The sequence below is a fragment of the Microtus oregoni genome, unplaced genomic scaffold (genome assembly GCF_018167655.1).
Source record: "Microtus oregoni isolate MIOR12 unplaced genomic scaffold, Mior012 000004F_ref0000308, whole genome shotgun sequence".
Classification (NCBI taxonomy): Eukaryota; Metazoa; Chordata; class Mammalia; order Rodentia; family Cricetidae; genus Microtus; species Microtus oregoni.
In genome coordinates, this window is record NW_024543063.1 from 2,839,341 (window position 1) to 2,852,390 (window position 13,050).

General features: G+C 40.4%; 1 protein-coding gene and 1 non-coding gene across 3 annotated transcripts in view; both read right to left on the reverse strand.

The window, feature by feature from the left end:
* The window catches only part of LOC121447136 (FERM, ARHGEF and pleckstrin domain-containing protein 2), a 105,145-nt gene that overhangs the window by 48,724 nt on the left and 43,371 nt on the right, over positions 1-13,050 (reverse strand). For both annotated transcript variants that reach the window (XM_041650212.1, XM_041650213.1), the window contains exons 3-7: positions 10,445-10,549; positions 9,601-9,643; positions 7,643-7,721; positions 2,448-2,545; positions 712-826 (exon numbers count right to left, since the gene is read on the reverse strand). In XM_041650212.1, the coding sequence (XP_041506146.1) occupies positions 712-826; positions 2,448-2,545; positions 7,643-7,721; positions 9,601-9,643; positions 10,445-10,549 (440 nt within the window). The remainder of the gene's footprint in view (positions 1-711; positions 827-2,447; positions 2,546-7,642; positions 7,722-9,600; positions 9,644-10,444; positions 10,550-13,050) is intronic.
* Positions 3,828-3,931, reverse strand: LOC121447716. The gene has a single exon (XR_005974240.1). It is a non-coding gene; the product is annotated as a U6 spliceosomal RNA (small nuclear RNA).

Consider the following 13,050-nt stretch of genomic DNA (forward strand, 5'->3'; position numbering starts at 1 on the left):
CTATAACAAAGAACATTTTAACATATCAAAGACTTGTCTTCTAAAGGAATAAAAGCATATAAGAAACTGGGTCAGAAAAACAATGAGATAAAGCCAGGCAACAAATCAGTGTGGAAGGTTTTGTTTTCAGAGGGAATATGGCTCACTTCTATATATTTACCCACTACAAACTAACACACCATATAGAGAAGCCAAGGAAATAGGTTCCTTCTATGTTAGTCTTCTATCTTCTTATTCTCATCTACTTGTAAAAGATAGACTGTTGCATTCGAATTCACTAAGTGACCAGATTTACAACTTACTTGAAGTTATGTGCAAACAACATATCTAGCCACCAAAAAGTGAGATGAAGGAAATGTCCTAAATGATACTGTCACAAAACAACTGAATTTATGGAGTGGTGGTAGCACATGCCTTTAATCCCAGCACTTGGAAGGTAAGGCAGGCATATCTCTGTGAGTCCAAGGCCAGTCTGGTCTACAGAGAGAGCTCCAGGACATCTAGGGCTGCACAGAGAAACCCTACCTTGGGAAAACGGCAACAACAAAAGTAACTGGATCTACCCACATACAGGTAGTTCACAGACCAGGTTACAACACTAGAACACAGAGTGAATCTGGCCAGCATCCTAGTAAGCAGCCTTCAGGAAAGTGATGCTCACATGAACTCACAGCTGGGTAACTACACTACTCCCCTCCCCGACCAACTTACGTGTGCCTCTGATGGAAGTCTAGTATCTTTTCCAGGGATTGCTCCTGATTGGGTAAGTACTCATTGGCTTTGAGGTGTTCTCGATCCAAGGCTTCATCATAATCTCCTATCTCCGCTGAGATGAGACAATGAAAGTCAGCCACTTAAGATTTTGAAATAAATGATAAGCACTGAGCATGCAAATGCCTTATATTTTATCTTTCTAAATATTATGCTGTTCATAGGTAAACACAGAAAAGATATAGTGATTTCCCCCTGAAGACCAAAAATTCTGATTAGAGTTTATAGTGAATCCTGAGTATAAAGACCATTTTTATTTTACTTTAAAAAAGATTTTTAAAAGTTTATGTGTATGAGTGTTTTGCCTGCATATGAATATAGCATGTATATGTATCATGTGCATATACCATGTGCATGCAGAGCTTGAGGAGGCCAGAAGAAAGCATGTTCTCCTGGAACTAGAGTTGTAGATGGTTATGAGCCACCATGTGGGTGCCGAAAACAGAACCCGAGACCTCTGCATGAGCAGCAAGTGCTCTTAACCTTTGAGTCATCTCTCTAGCCCTTGCTTACTAATTTTTTCCTTTTGTTTTTTGAGACAGGGTTTCTCTGTGTTGCCCTGGCCGTCCTAGAACTTACTCTGTAGACCAGGCTGCCCTCAAACTCAAGAGATCTGCCTGCCTTTGCTATTCAAGTGCTGGAATTAAAGGCATGAGTCACCACCGCCTGGCTTCTGTTTTTAAAAATCAGCTTATACATATATTGTCTCATGAATACTATAACTACAATAATAATTTTCCTTTAGAAAAATGCATGCTAAATCATTTTTCCCTTCAGGGCTTTTCAAATTTTCAAAAATATCCTAAATTTATGAATTTTAAAAAGTATTTATTTTTATTGTACATGTTTTGCCTGTACATAGTAAGTGCACCGTGACAAGGCCTCACCTTTAGTTGAAACAATGTGGGTCCTTTTCTTTCTATTCCTATGGCTTCCTAAATTCTGAAAAACACACAGCCATGTCTCTGAATCGCTCGCTACACTTCTCACAGTTTATTTCTGCAGTAAGTTTAGTTTTATATCCTTCTCTATCACCTTTTGTTTCATGGAAGACATTAAAAGAAAGTGTTCTCTTCCTTTTAGTGTTAATGTTTAAAGACAGCGAGGACTGTAACTCACCCTCGGGAGGCCCCTTTCTGGGTGCACTGAGAAGCTGATTTATGCCGGATTCAGAATATGTACTGCTGTTGAATTAGGTAAAAGTAGATGGGGCATGGAAACAAGGTTGGTCTGGGGGTGGACAAATTAAGGTTGGTCCAGTTGTTTAAAAATATAAATAACAATATGGAAAAAAATATAAATAACAACAACAACAAAACATCCAAGAGCTGGTTCTGTGGTTTAGTGGCTGAATGTTTGCCTAGCATGTGGAAAGCTCAGTGTTCTTTTTTCAGCATGGGAAGGGAAAAGAGAAGCATGAAGACATAAATGGGAGACAACGCTAAAGAATGAATGTAACTACAATTCTAGCTTTGAGTCTATATGCAGAGCTATTTGTCTCAAGGAGTAGTACATTAAAGAAGTTAGCTTTCATCTTATCAAGAATATATCTAAATAGAAATGTACATTAAAAAAAACCCCAAAACCAGGCTTGTCAGTTACACATGAGCACCAGCCAACTAAGGGCAGCTCTGTTGGCGCCTGCCCACGCGTCTTCCCACAGTGGAGATACTAACACTGCAGAAGGTGGGATATGAGAAGGGCTGCAGTGGTGGCAGCGCAGGGCAAGCGTTCTTCCAGGAGGTCTCTCTTAAGCTGCAAGGCAAACAGGTACCTAGAAAGGAATTCAAAGCAAGAGATCAACTCCAAAAGTTCTCTGAACACAATACAGCCATGCCTCTCTAAGAGAGCAAACAACTCTGGGGAGTAGCACTCAACACTGAACAAACTGTAGAGCCCTCCAAGAACAGGCCAAGTCACAAAAGCCCTTTCAGATAGCAAGCAGACACCAAAGGTCAGACGACAAGAGCTCAGCAGACTGTCGTGCACGTCAGAGCACACACCAAGGACTCAGCATACAGAGGAGCTTCTGTCCAACAGCAGGACAGAGAAACTAGTCTTTCAGGCTACCACACTCTCTAAGATAATACCTTCAACAAGGAAGTTCATAAATTCATACAACAAAACAGCACTCAACAGATTTGGAAGGAAGAACAGAAGTACACAGTTAAGATAGCTTCAAACGTGCCGTGGTTCTTTTAAGCAGATTGGTAATACTCAGTCTCGGTGCGGATCTAAGAAACAAGTGCTTTAAGATACCACTGGTGAAAATGTAGACAGAGAAGACAACTTGGAAGCATTTGTGAGGCAAATTGTGTGGTAGCACACACTCTTAATCCCAGCACTCTGGAGGCAGAGGTAGGTGGTCTCTGTGAGTTCAAGGCCAGTCTAGTCAACACAGTGACAGCCAGAGCAACCTAATAGTCAGACCCAGTTTCTAAATAAATAAATAAATTAGGTAGGTAGGTACGCAGGCAGGCAGAAAAAAAGAAAAGAAAATATTTATATCTTAATTTAATCCTTTAATAAGCGATGAGTAAGAGTTTTTTTTTTTTGTTTTTGTTTTTTTTTTTTCTTTTTCTTTTTGACTTTTCAAGACAGGGTTTCTCTGTGGCTTTTTAAGCCTGTCCTGGAACTAGCTCTGTAGACCAGGCTGGCCTCAAACTCACAGAGATCTGCCTGCCTCAGCCTCCTGAGTGCTAGGATTAAAGGCATGCGCCACCACCGCCCGGCCTAAGTATTGTTCTAGGAGTTGCAAAACTTGGTGAATAACCCAAACTCCCTGTCTTCACAGAAATTTACACGTTGGTACAAACTATTAAAATTTTACTAGATTTGGGAATGGAGAGCTGACTCAGCAATTAAGAGCACTGGCTGTTCTTCTGGAAGACCAGGGTTCAACTCCCAGCATCCACACGGTGGCTCCACAACTGTTCTGTAACTCCAGTTCAGAGAATTTGATGGCTAGGTGGTTATCAGGCACACGTGGTACAGAGAAACTCATGCAGGCAAAGCACAGACGTGTGAAAAAAAAATGATATTTTCTCTTTTTGAAAAATGAAATGGAATGCTTCATGAACCTGCATATGGTTCTTGTGTAGATGCCATGCTAATCCCCGTATCCTTCCAAATTTAGCATACATGCAGCTGACAGGTGCACCTGCACTCTCCTAGAACTTAAGATGTGTGTGCTTTTTAACCAGGCGGTTCCAGGCTAACAGTTTCCACACAGCAGCACTCCCAGCATTCACAAAGGCATGCCAACAATTTTAACAGAAAACTGGGAATAAGCACCAAATGCACTAAGATGCTAATGACTAAATAAATTAGGGCCGGTCCACATGCAGTGTGAAAAGCCATGGACTGCTAAAAATGGGGGCATTCCAACTGAGAGTTCACACGTGTCACTTGGCCGAGCTCTGCAGCCTAAATTTCTTAAGGCTCTGCCATGTTCATGGAAAGGCTGCAACCCTCACGAAGACTTTTGCCAGTGTTAGCACTTACCTGGGGAGTGGAGTGCGAGGGTGAGCAAGGACAAAAGAACACTGGCTTTTTATTTTACGTAAGTTTATTTGAAATTTTCTTTTTGCCATTGTTATACATTTTAATAAATTAAAGGGGAAAAAGACCTTCTGAATGAAAATAAGAGGAGAATAACTGGCTTCCTTGGGCTGGGATGTTGTAGAGTGCTCACCAAGTGCCTGAAGCCCTGGGATCCATCCCTAGCAACATTTAGACATGCTGTCGTGGCCAAAGCCTACAGTCCTAACACTCAGGAAATGGAGACAGAGGGTCATTCTCAGTCACACAGTGAGTTAAAGGTCAGTTTTAGTCATAAGAACCTTTTCAACAACAAAACAAAAACAAACAAAATCAGAATGCCCCAAACCAACCTGAACCTAATACTCCGACACAGGATCCTGAATCAGAGAGTATTTTGTTTCATTTGTGAGAATATGATTTAAAAATGATTCCCCTTCAAAAGGGGTGCTTCTTAGACTTCAAAAAATTGCCAAGGGCTGGAGAGGTGGCTCAGCAGTTAAGAGCACTGACTGCTCTTCCAGACGTCCTGAGTTCAATTCCCAGCAACCACATGGTAGCTCACAACCATGTGTAATGAGATCTGATGCCCTCTTCTGGCATGCAGGCAGAACAATGTATTCATAATAAATAAACTTTTTGCTGAGCGGTGGTGGTGCATGCCTTTAATCCCAGCACTCAGGAGTACTATAGAGAGACCCTGTCTCGAAAAACCAAAAAAGAAAAAAAAAAAAGCCAAGGTATGCTTTTTGTGTTCACTCTCAGTAGCACTGTTTTCTGTGTGCACTCACGGTAGCACCGCTGTATATGATGTGCACTCACGGTAGCACCGCTGTATATGATGTGCACTCACGGTAGCACCGCTGTATATGATGTGCACTCACGGTAGCACTGCTGTATATGATGTGCACTCACGGTAGCACCGCTGTATATGATGTGCACTCATGGTAGCACTGCTCTGCTGTCTACAGTTTGGTCTCCTCATCAACCTGAGAACAAGAGGCTAAGCTGATGCTGTGTCCTCCTCTCCTTGCACCTGACATTCTGTGAGTTTCTGGTGTCCCATGACCTACAGAGCCTTTAAGAAGGGTTCACTGTGACTAATTTACGATCCTGGTGCAGTCAGGACTTAAGAGTCATTTTGGGGGACACTATGATAGTATCCTATTCTCTTTCATCTGCATCTACTCAGGGTCTTGAGCCCATTTTATTTTTATTTTATTTCAGTTTTTCAAGATATGGTTTCTCTGTGTAGCCCTGACTGTCCTGTAACTCGCTCTGTAAGACCAGGGCACTGGCTTCAGACTCAGGAATCTGCCTGTCTCTGCTAGGATTAAAGGTGTGCATCACCATGCAGCTTGAACCTATTTTAAAGTTATTGCTTTATTTCTGATTATAAATCAATATGCATGAGCATAAAAAGTACAGAAAAGATTTCCTAATCTTTACCACCTAGAGGACTACTGTTAATATGCCAGTAATTTCTACAAAAATGCAATGTATAATTAGAGAAACAAGGGGAATTTCCTTATACCCCTGCCCCGCTCATTCCATGCCCTATTCACGAGGACTACAGCATGGTATACACATCCCACTTAAGTAGACTTTTGTTGACAAAGATTTATCTGTCCAGAATTTTGACATATTGTATTTATAAGCATAAATCTAAGCCACCCAGAGAATACTGGTTGAAATTGTTCTAGCACTTCATTAAAGTTTTTTTTTTTCAAATTTTAGGCATAAGTCCTTGTCCTAAGCTCTACTTCATGTTTGTGTTTGTGTAAGAGCATAAGATGCTTCTTTTAACTGTGTTTACTGTTATTTGTCTCCGAGCTCATGTATTTTTAACTTACAATATTTCTTTGGGGATAATAATGTTCCACACACAGGCATGTGAAAGTGAGAGCAGACTTTGGGCAGCTGTGTCCCTCTCCACCATGGGTTCTGGGGACTGAATGCAGTCAGCAGGCTTGGCAGTGAGCACCTTTACCCACACTGAGACATCCAACCTGTTCTCACTCATTCCTTTTGTTTTAATTGTGTGTGTGTGTGTGTTTTAATGCACTAAAGATAACCTTAAATGTAACAAAATGTGTTGATGTTGCATAAGAATGAAAACAAAACACTTCATTTTGTATTTATGTGACTAAGAACAAGACCAAATTTGAATTCTCCACTATTCTCCTCATGTCTTCTCTCTGTCGCACTTTGTGGTTACTGGTCAATCTGTGTTCTGCTGTTGTACATATTTGTGCCTGCCTAAAGTCTGACTATCTCTTATGCCTGTCTGTTCCCTAACAAGGAACTTGGGCCTGGATTTATTAAACTACACCAAAAACAGCATGAGAAAGGGACAGGGATTCCTTTATAGAAGAAATCTTTAACAGAGTTCTAAGGGGAGTCATTTTACCGCCCCTAAATCATAATAGCTATATGTTTTTCCAACATTTATGGTGAATACTTACAAGGTTGGTTCTGACCTGACCTGTTGGCTGCTTTCAGCAGATACTTACCATGGCACACACATGCATGCACACACACTCTTATCTGGGTTAGGGGCATGGAAGAGGACGTAACTTAAGATGGAAGCCATGAATTAGCCTTGGCTGCAAAGATTGATTGCATGGGAAATCCAAGGCAAGGTTGGTTGTTATGAAGCTCTCTTAAAGGCAGGTTAAACACAGTAGGAACCGATCATGTTAAGTTGGCTTTTTGTCAGTTTCACACAGGCTAGAGTCATTTGGGAAGAGGGAACCTCCACTGAGAAAATGCCCCTCCAGAATGGTCTGTGAACAAGTCTGTGGTGCATTTTATTGACGCGTGATTAATGTAGGCAAGACCATCCCAAAGGGTGAGGGATTACAAAACAGGTTGAGCAAGCCATGCAAAGGAAGCCAGTAACCAGCATTCCTCCTTCAGTTCCTGTCTTGAGTTCCTACCCTAACTTCCCTCAGTGATGAAGTGTGACCTGGGAGGTTTAAAATGAAATAAACTGTTTCCTCTCCAGGTAAAAGGTTTTGCTTTTGTCATGCTGCTTTTCCACAGCAATGAAAATCCTAACTAAAACGAAGATAAAGCTTATGTGATCTCAAGGTGTATCATGAACTTGGCTGTGAGGTCCAGCAAAAATTCCGTCTCTCTGGGTGCAAGAAATATTTCCATCAAATTATAGCACTAAAATAGCATATCATAATCTTTTTCACAATAAATAAAATGTCATAAAAATACAGTTTAGCCACACTCAGCGACAACTAAGCAGACGCGCACTCTCGTTCACTCTAACCACTCAGGCAGGGAACAACACAAGTCCTGGCTAGTGTGAGCATTTTACCTTGTGTACTCTTCCTGTAACTGACCAGGGTCTGGCGGGAAAAATTTTACGGCTAGACGAAGCACTGCATTCTTTGGCCCTGTAAAAATAAAATAAAATTTCACTGATAAGGTTAATCTCCATATTTATTTTCTTTCTATAATAAAATTTTAAAGAAATTTCCTATGCACACATTTATGAGTACTTTCTCAACACATATGGATTGAGAAATCTTAATATTTTGCTTTAAGCAGAGATTACTCTGAAAACATTCTAAAGTAGGTGGGAAATTACAGATTAAAACTTTAAAATTAATGCCAGGCATGGTGGTGCTCACCTTTAATCCCAGCATTTAGATGTCAGAAGCAAGTAGACCTTTCTGAGTTCAAGGCCAGCCTGGCCTACAAACTGAATTCTAGGCCATCTGGGGTTAACAGTGACACCCTGCCTCAAAAAGAAAAAGAAAACAAGCTCGAGGGGACATAGTGAGTTGGTAAAGTATGTGTCTATGATACAAAAGGCACTGGGTTCCATCCCCAAGACCACATAAAAACCAAGTGTGGTGTATATGCCTGTAATCCCAGCACTAGAGACAGAAGGACCAGGAGTTCAAGGTCATCCTTGCATACTTAGCAAATCTGAGGCCAGCCTGGACTACGTGAGATTGTCTCTCAAAAAAACAAAACAAAACAAAACAAAACAAAACCACTGTATAGCCAGGTATGTTGGCTTATGGCTGTAACCCTGGCACTGGGGTGACTGAGGCAATAGGACTGCTGTGCATCTGAAGCAATCCTAGGCTACACAGTAAGTCTAAGGTAGCCTGGGCTACATACAGAGTTTGACCCTGACCCTGAAAACAAAAGCAGCATCAACAATCAAATTTTTTTAAAAAAAATATGGGCCAGGAGTGATGTAAGATCCCCAGTACTTAGAAAGCTGAAGTAGGGAGGGTCATGGGTTCAGGACTAGTCTGAGCTATAAAGACGGACCTTGTCTTGAAAATGAGCAAACACATAGAATAAAATAAATTTCTGTTTACATTTTAGGATAAAATTATATTAGGATGCTTATAGCATTATACTGTGGTAATAAAAATACATTTTTCCATCCTTATATACATTAGAGAGAGAAAACATCACTTGCACTTACTAACCGAACTAGAACAGTCTGACTCTGCAAAAGGCACCAAACAGCAGATCTGATGTCTGTGCCATCGAAATTCAACAGCAGGGCTGTATAGTTGTTAGGGAAAGAGGAGGAAGTTGGCTAAAACACTATGGTAACATCAACAGCCTTTTCTTCTCTGCATGAGTTACTTCTATGTATCCTTCTTTCAATGTAGTCACTTAAAACAGGTGTAGTCAATGACAGCACATGCATTAATCCCTTCTCTTGGGAGGCTGATGCAGGGGGATCATGACTGCAAGGGCAGTCTGGAATATGTGGAAAGAAGCTGCTTCCTCTCCCCACATCCAAAACCCAAACCAAGAAAACATGAAAAATCCCCAAGCCAAAAAGTTTGCTTGGTTAAGTGGTGGAGCTGCCTGGTGCCCTTGGAAAATGGTGGCAGGTCTCCTTGGGAAAGGGTTGCAGGTGGTTATAAGTGGGTCCTGTGAGGGCAAATGCTCTTAACCACGGAAGCATCTGTCTTAAAAGAGCCCTGTCAATGTCTTCTCATGACTTAGAAACTTCTTTTTCCCAATATATTGAGCCACAATTAAGACACCAAGCAATAAATCTGATGACTTTCAAATTTAAGGCAATTTATCTATGATGTTTTGAGTTAAACCTAGTGTCCTTATGCCTATTTATTGTAGTTTAAAACCAACCAGCAAAGTGACCTCAAGTTGATCCACTGTGACTATTACCACCTATACAGGGCCGTGACAATGGCTGTGAACACACCTAGAATTCACTGTTCCAGAACAAGTCACCTTAAATGAGGAAGGTTTTTAAGAGTTAAACAAGGTACTTACTTCGCACTTGCCTAATGATGGGCTTCATGGGCTCAAGCCAAATCTAAACAGGGTTTTTAATAGAAGAGAATAAAACTATTAAAAATCTCCTCATTTAGTAAGTATGCTACAAAATACAAATAATTAGATTTTATGACAGAATTTTATTTTGTTCTCTTACACATTCATCATATCTTAATAAGCTGTACAGGAAGCTCAGCAACACCTGCTTCAAGAAGCTGGAGCAGCATTGATGTGCTACAACTCCATAGCATTCATTTGGGTAACTCTACAGTCTCAATCAGAACCAGTGGTGCCCAAACAGCAACCTGATGTGGTGCTGCTATGTGAAAGGTGTCTGCTGTGCACCGGAGCAGAAAAACTCGGCACAGCACAGCAACGACACATTTTCTGATCTAAAGGGCTGATGAGTTTTTTGTTTTAAAAGCAAGTCACATCTATAAATAATAATGATAATAATACACCACACATTTTACAGTTTGTCTAATAAGTAAAATGATGCAAAAATCAGTCCACTTTGCTCAAAATCAATCTACAACACAATTCATATTCAGCAGGATGCATCAGTGGTTGCCATGGCAACTCAGGTTTCCTTGGCACAGGTGCTAGTGGGTGGAATGAGTTTAGGGAGGCTATGCATTTAGGCTTAAAGGCAGATGGGCTCTCCATAGCTGAAAACCAAGTACTTTAATATCATAGCTTTGCTAAGAATAATATGTCATTTATCAAACAACTTGTTTACATCATTACAGTATGACCTAAAATGCTCTGTACATCCCAGACACCATGACTATTCTACAACACAGTCAGACCCAGTTTCCAAAAGCAAATGAAAAGCACATACCCAGTAGGACTGGACGTTCTTAAACTCCAGACCAAAGTAGTCACATTCAATCAGGTTCAAACGCTTCCACACTTGTGTCAGTAAGACCTGTCCATCACACTTAGGCTGCAAGGAGACAGGAGAGAAAAAGCTCACTGATTGGACAAGAACAAAGGTACGTAAAAGCTCACGTAAAGTCACATGTTCCACATAAAGTTTTATTGAATTTCTTGCTTCATCTTGCTTTTGTTGTTATAAGATTCACAAGCTATCACATAGCAAATAAATAGATCTTGTGCTTAGAAACTAATAGCAAAATAAATATGCAAATAAAAACTCTATCTTACAGTCTCAGTGTGTTTCAGTCATCTTTCTTTGTGACTTTAGACTACAGAAACCATTTCTAGTCTCAGTTAACATTTTATCAAATAATTTACCACATAATTTACCAATAAAAAGCAGAGTTCCAAGGTCTATTTATGTAGTGTTCCAGTGAATATTTTACTATTTGACAGTATTCACATGCTCTGTAGTCTGGCTGTTTTGGAACTCACTTTGTGGACCAGGCTGACCTTGAACTTAGAGATCCACCTGCCTTTGCCTCCCCAGAGCTAGAATTAAAGGCACGTGCCACCACTTTCTGGCTGAAAAAAAAATTTGAATAGAGAGATGTCGAACAAATTACAACAATCTAGAATCACACTGAATTACTATAATTTATCTTCTACCCACACATAAGCTTAGAAAGAAAAACAAATGAAGTTTAGAATTAATAAATTAGTCCCAGGATAAATTAAAATTGCTTCATGTGGATATCAGAGGACAACTGTGAGGCGCTGGATTCTCTTTTCACCTTACATGGCTTCCGTGGGTCATGAGGATTGAACTTAGGCTGTCAGACTCAAGGCTACCTTGCTGGCCATATTTCAAAGAATTGGGGTGTGGGGAGCATGATGCTGCATACCTGTCATTCCAGCACTCAGGAGGTAGAGCCAGCCTGGTCTACATAGCGAGTTCCAAGTAAGCCAGGGTTACACAGTAAGACTGTTATCTCAAAAACAAACAACAACAAATCCAACAAAATAACAACAAAAATCTTTAATATTATTAATAATATGTGTAACCCTTGAGGAGGAAATTTGAAAATAATTTTCAGTTTAATATGTATTTATGTAGGTCCACTTCTAGAACCTTTCCATGCAGACCATCTCATAAACTGCACAAAGCTGATTACACAGGACAGAACCAGCAGAGGACTGGCCAGCAGAGAAACTGAAGCAAGCGCACGGCTGTAATCCGAGCACCTGGGGAGGCTACTGAGTCTGAAACTGGCCTGACAGACATGGTGAGTTCCCAGGTAAGCTTGGCTCAAAAGTAAACAAAAAAAAACCCATAAAACCCAAATAAATAATAACACAACCATGATGAAAAGAGAACACTGAGCATACAGATAAGAGGAAAATTAAAGTTCTCTATGTTCATAGAGTCCATATAATATGATCCTGTCTTATATATAGCACTTATAAATTGATAAATAATAAATTTGGAAGTTGCACATCAACTCTTTAAGAAAATTATCATTATTGTGCTAGATGGAGACAGAAAGAAGCAACACTTTATTTCTTTATTTCTGAGATGTTAGATGAAGGTGTTGGGCAATCTTTTCTTCTGTTAAAAACATACAAGAAGGATGAAAAGTAAACTTTCTGGGTTCCAAAGTACACCATGCCCCTTGAAGTTTCCTTAGGAGACTGTCTGTGTAACCAGTGGTGATGCTCTTCAGGAGAAAAACTATTTGAAGAAACAAACTCCTAAAATTCGTAATAACAAAGAATCACAGAGTAAAAATATACAGTGTATATCTTAGCAGAGAAGAAGGCCTATAGTGTGAACATACAAGTGTCTTTTCTGGAGGTTGGGGGCAAAGTAAGTAGTTCTATATGGAATTTGCTATATTGAACAGGCTGGCCTCAAACTCATAGTGTGTTCTCTCTCTCTCTCTCTCTCTCTCTCTCTCTCTCTCTCACACACACACACACACACACACACACACACACACACTCTTACAATCTTGAGTTTTTTGTTGGTTGTTTTTAAGACAAGGTCTCACCATGTAACCCTGGCTGGTCTGAAACTTGCCATCTGAACCAGAGATGGCTTTAAACCCAGAGATACAAATGCATTTTAAATATATTCTTTAAGAATTCATATATGTGGGCTGGGGAGATGGCTCAGTGGGCAAAAAAGGCTCTTGCTGATAAGCCTGAAGCATGCTTAGAAGCCACATACTTGAAGGAGAGAACCCACCATGTAAGTTATCTTCTGGTCCCCACATGTGAACTGTGGCACAAGTGTACCACCCCCAATAAATGAAGACTTTCCAATTTATCATCCTCCCTTGATAAATTGCCATATTATTTAAAAAAAATTGTTGGTCTAATGGTGGTGGCACATGCCTTTAATCCCAGCATTTGGGAAGCAGAGGTAGGCACATCTCTGTAGTTCAAGGCCAGTCTGATTTACAAGAGCTAGTTCCAGGACAGGCTCCAAAGCTACAGATAAATCCTGCACTGGTGCGAAGGTGTCAGATCCCCTGGAACTGGAGTTACAGTTGTGAGCTGCCATGT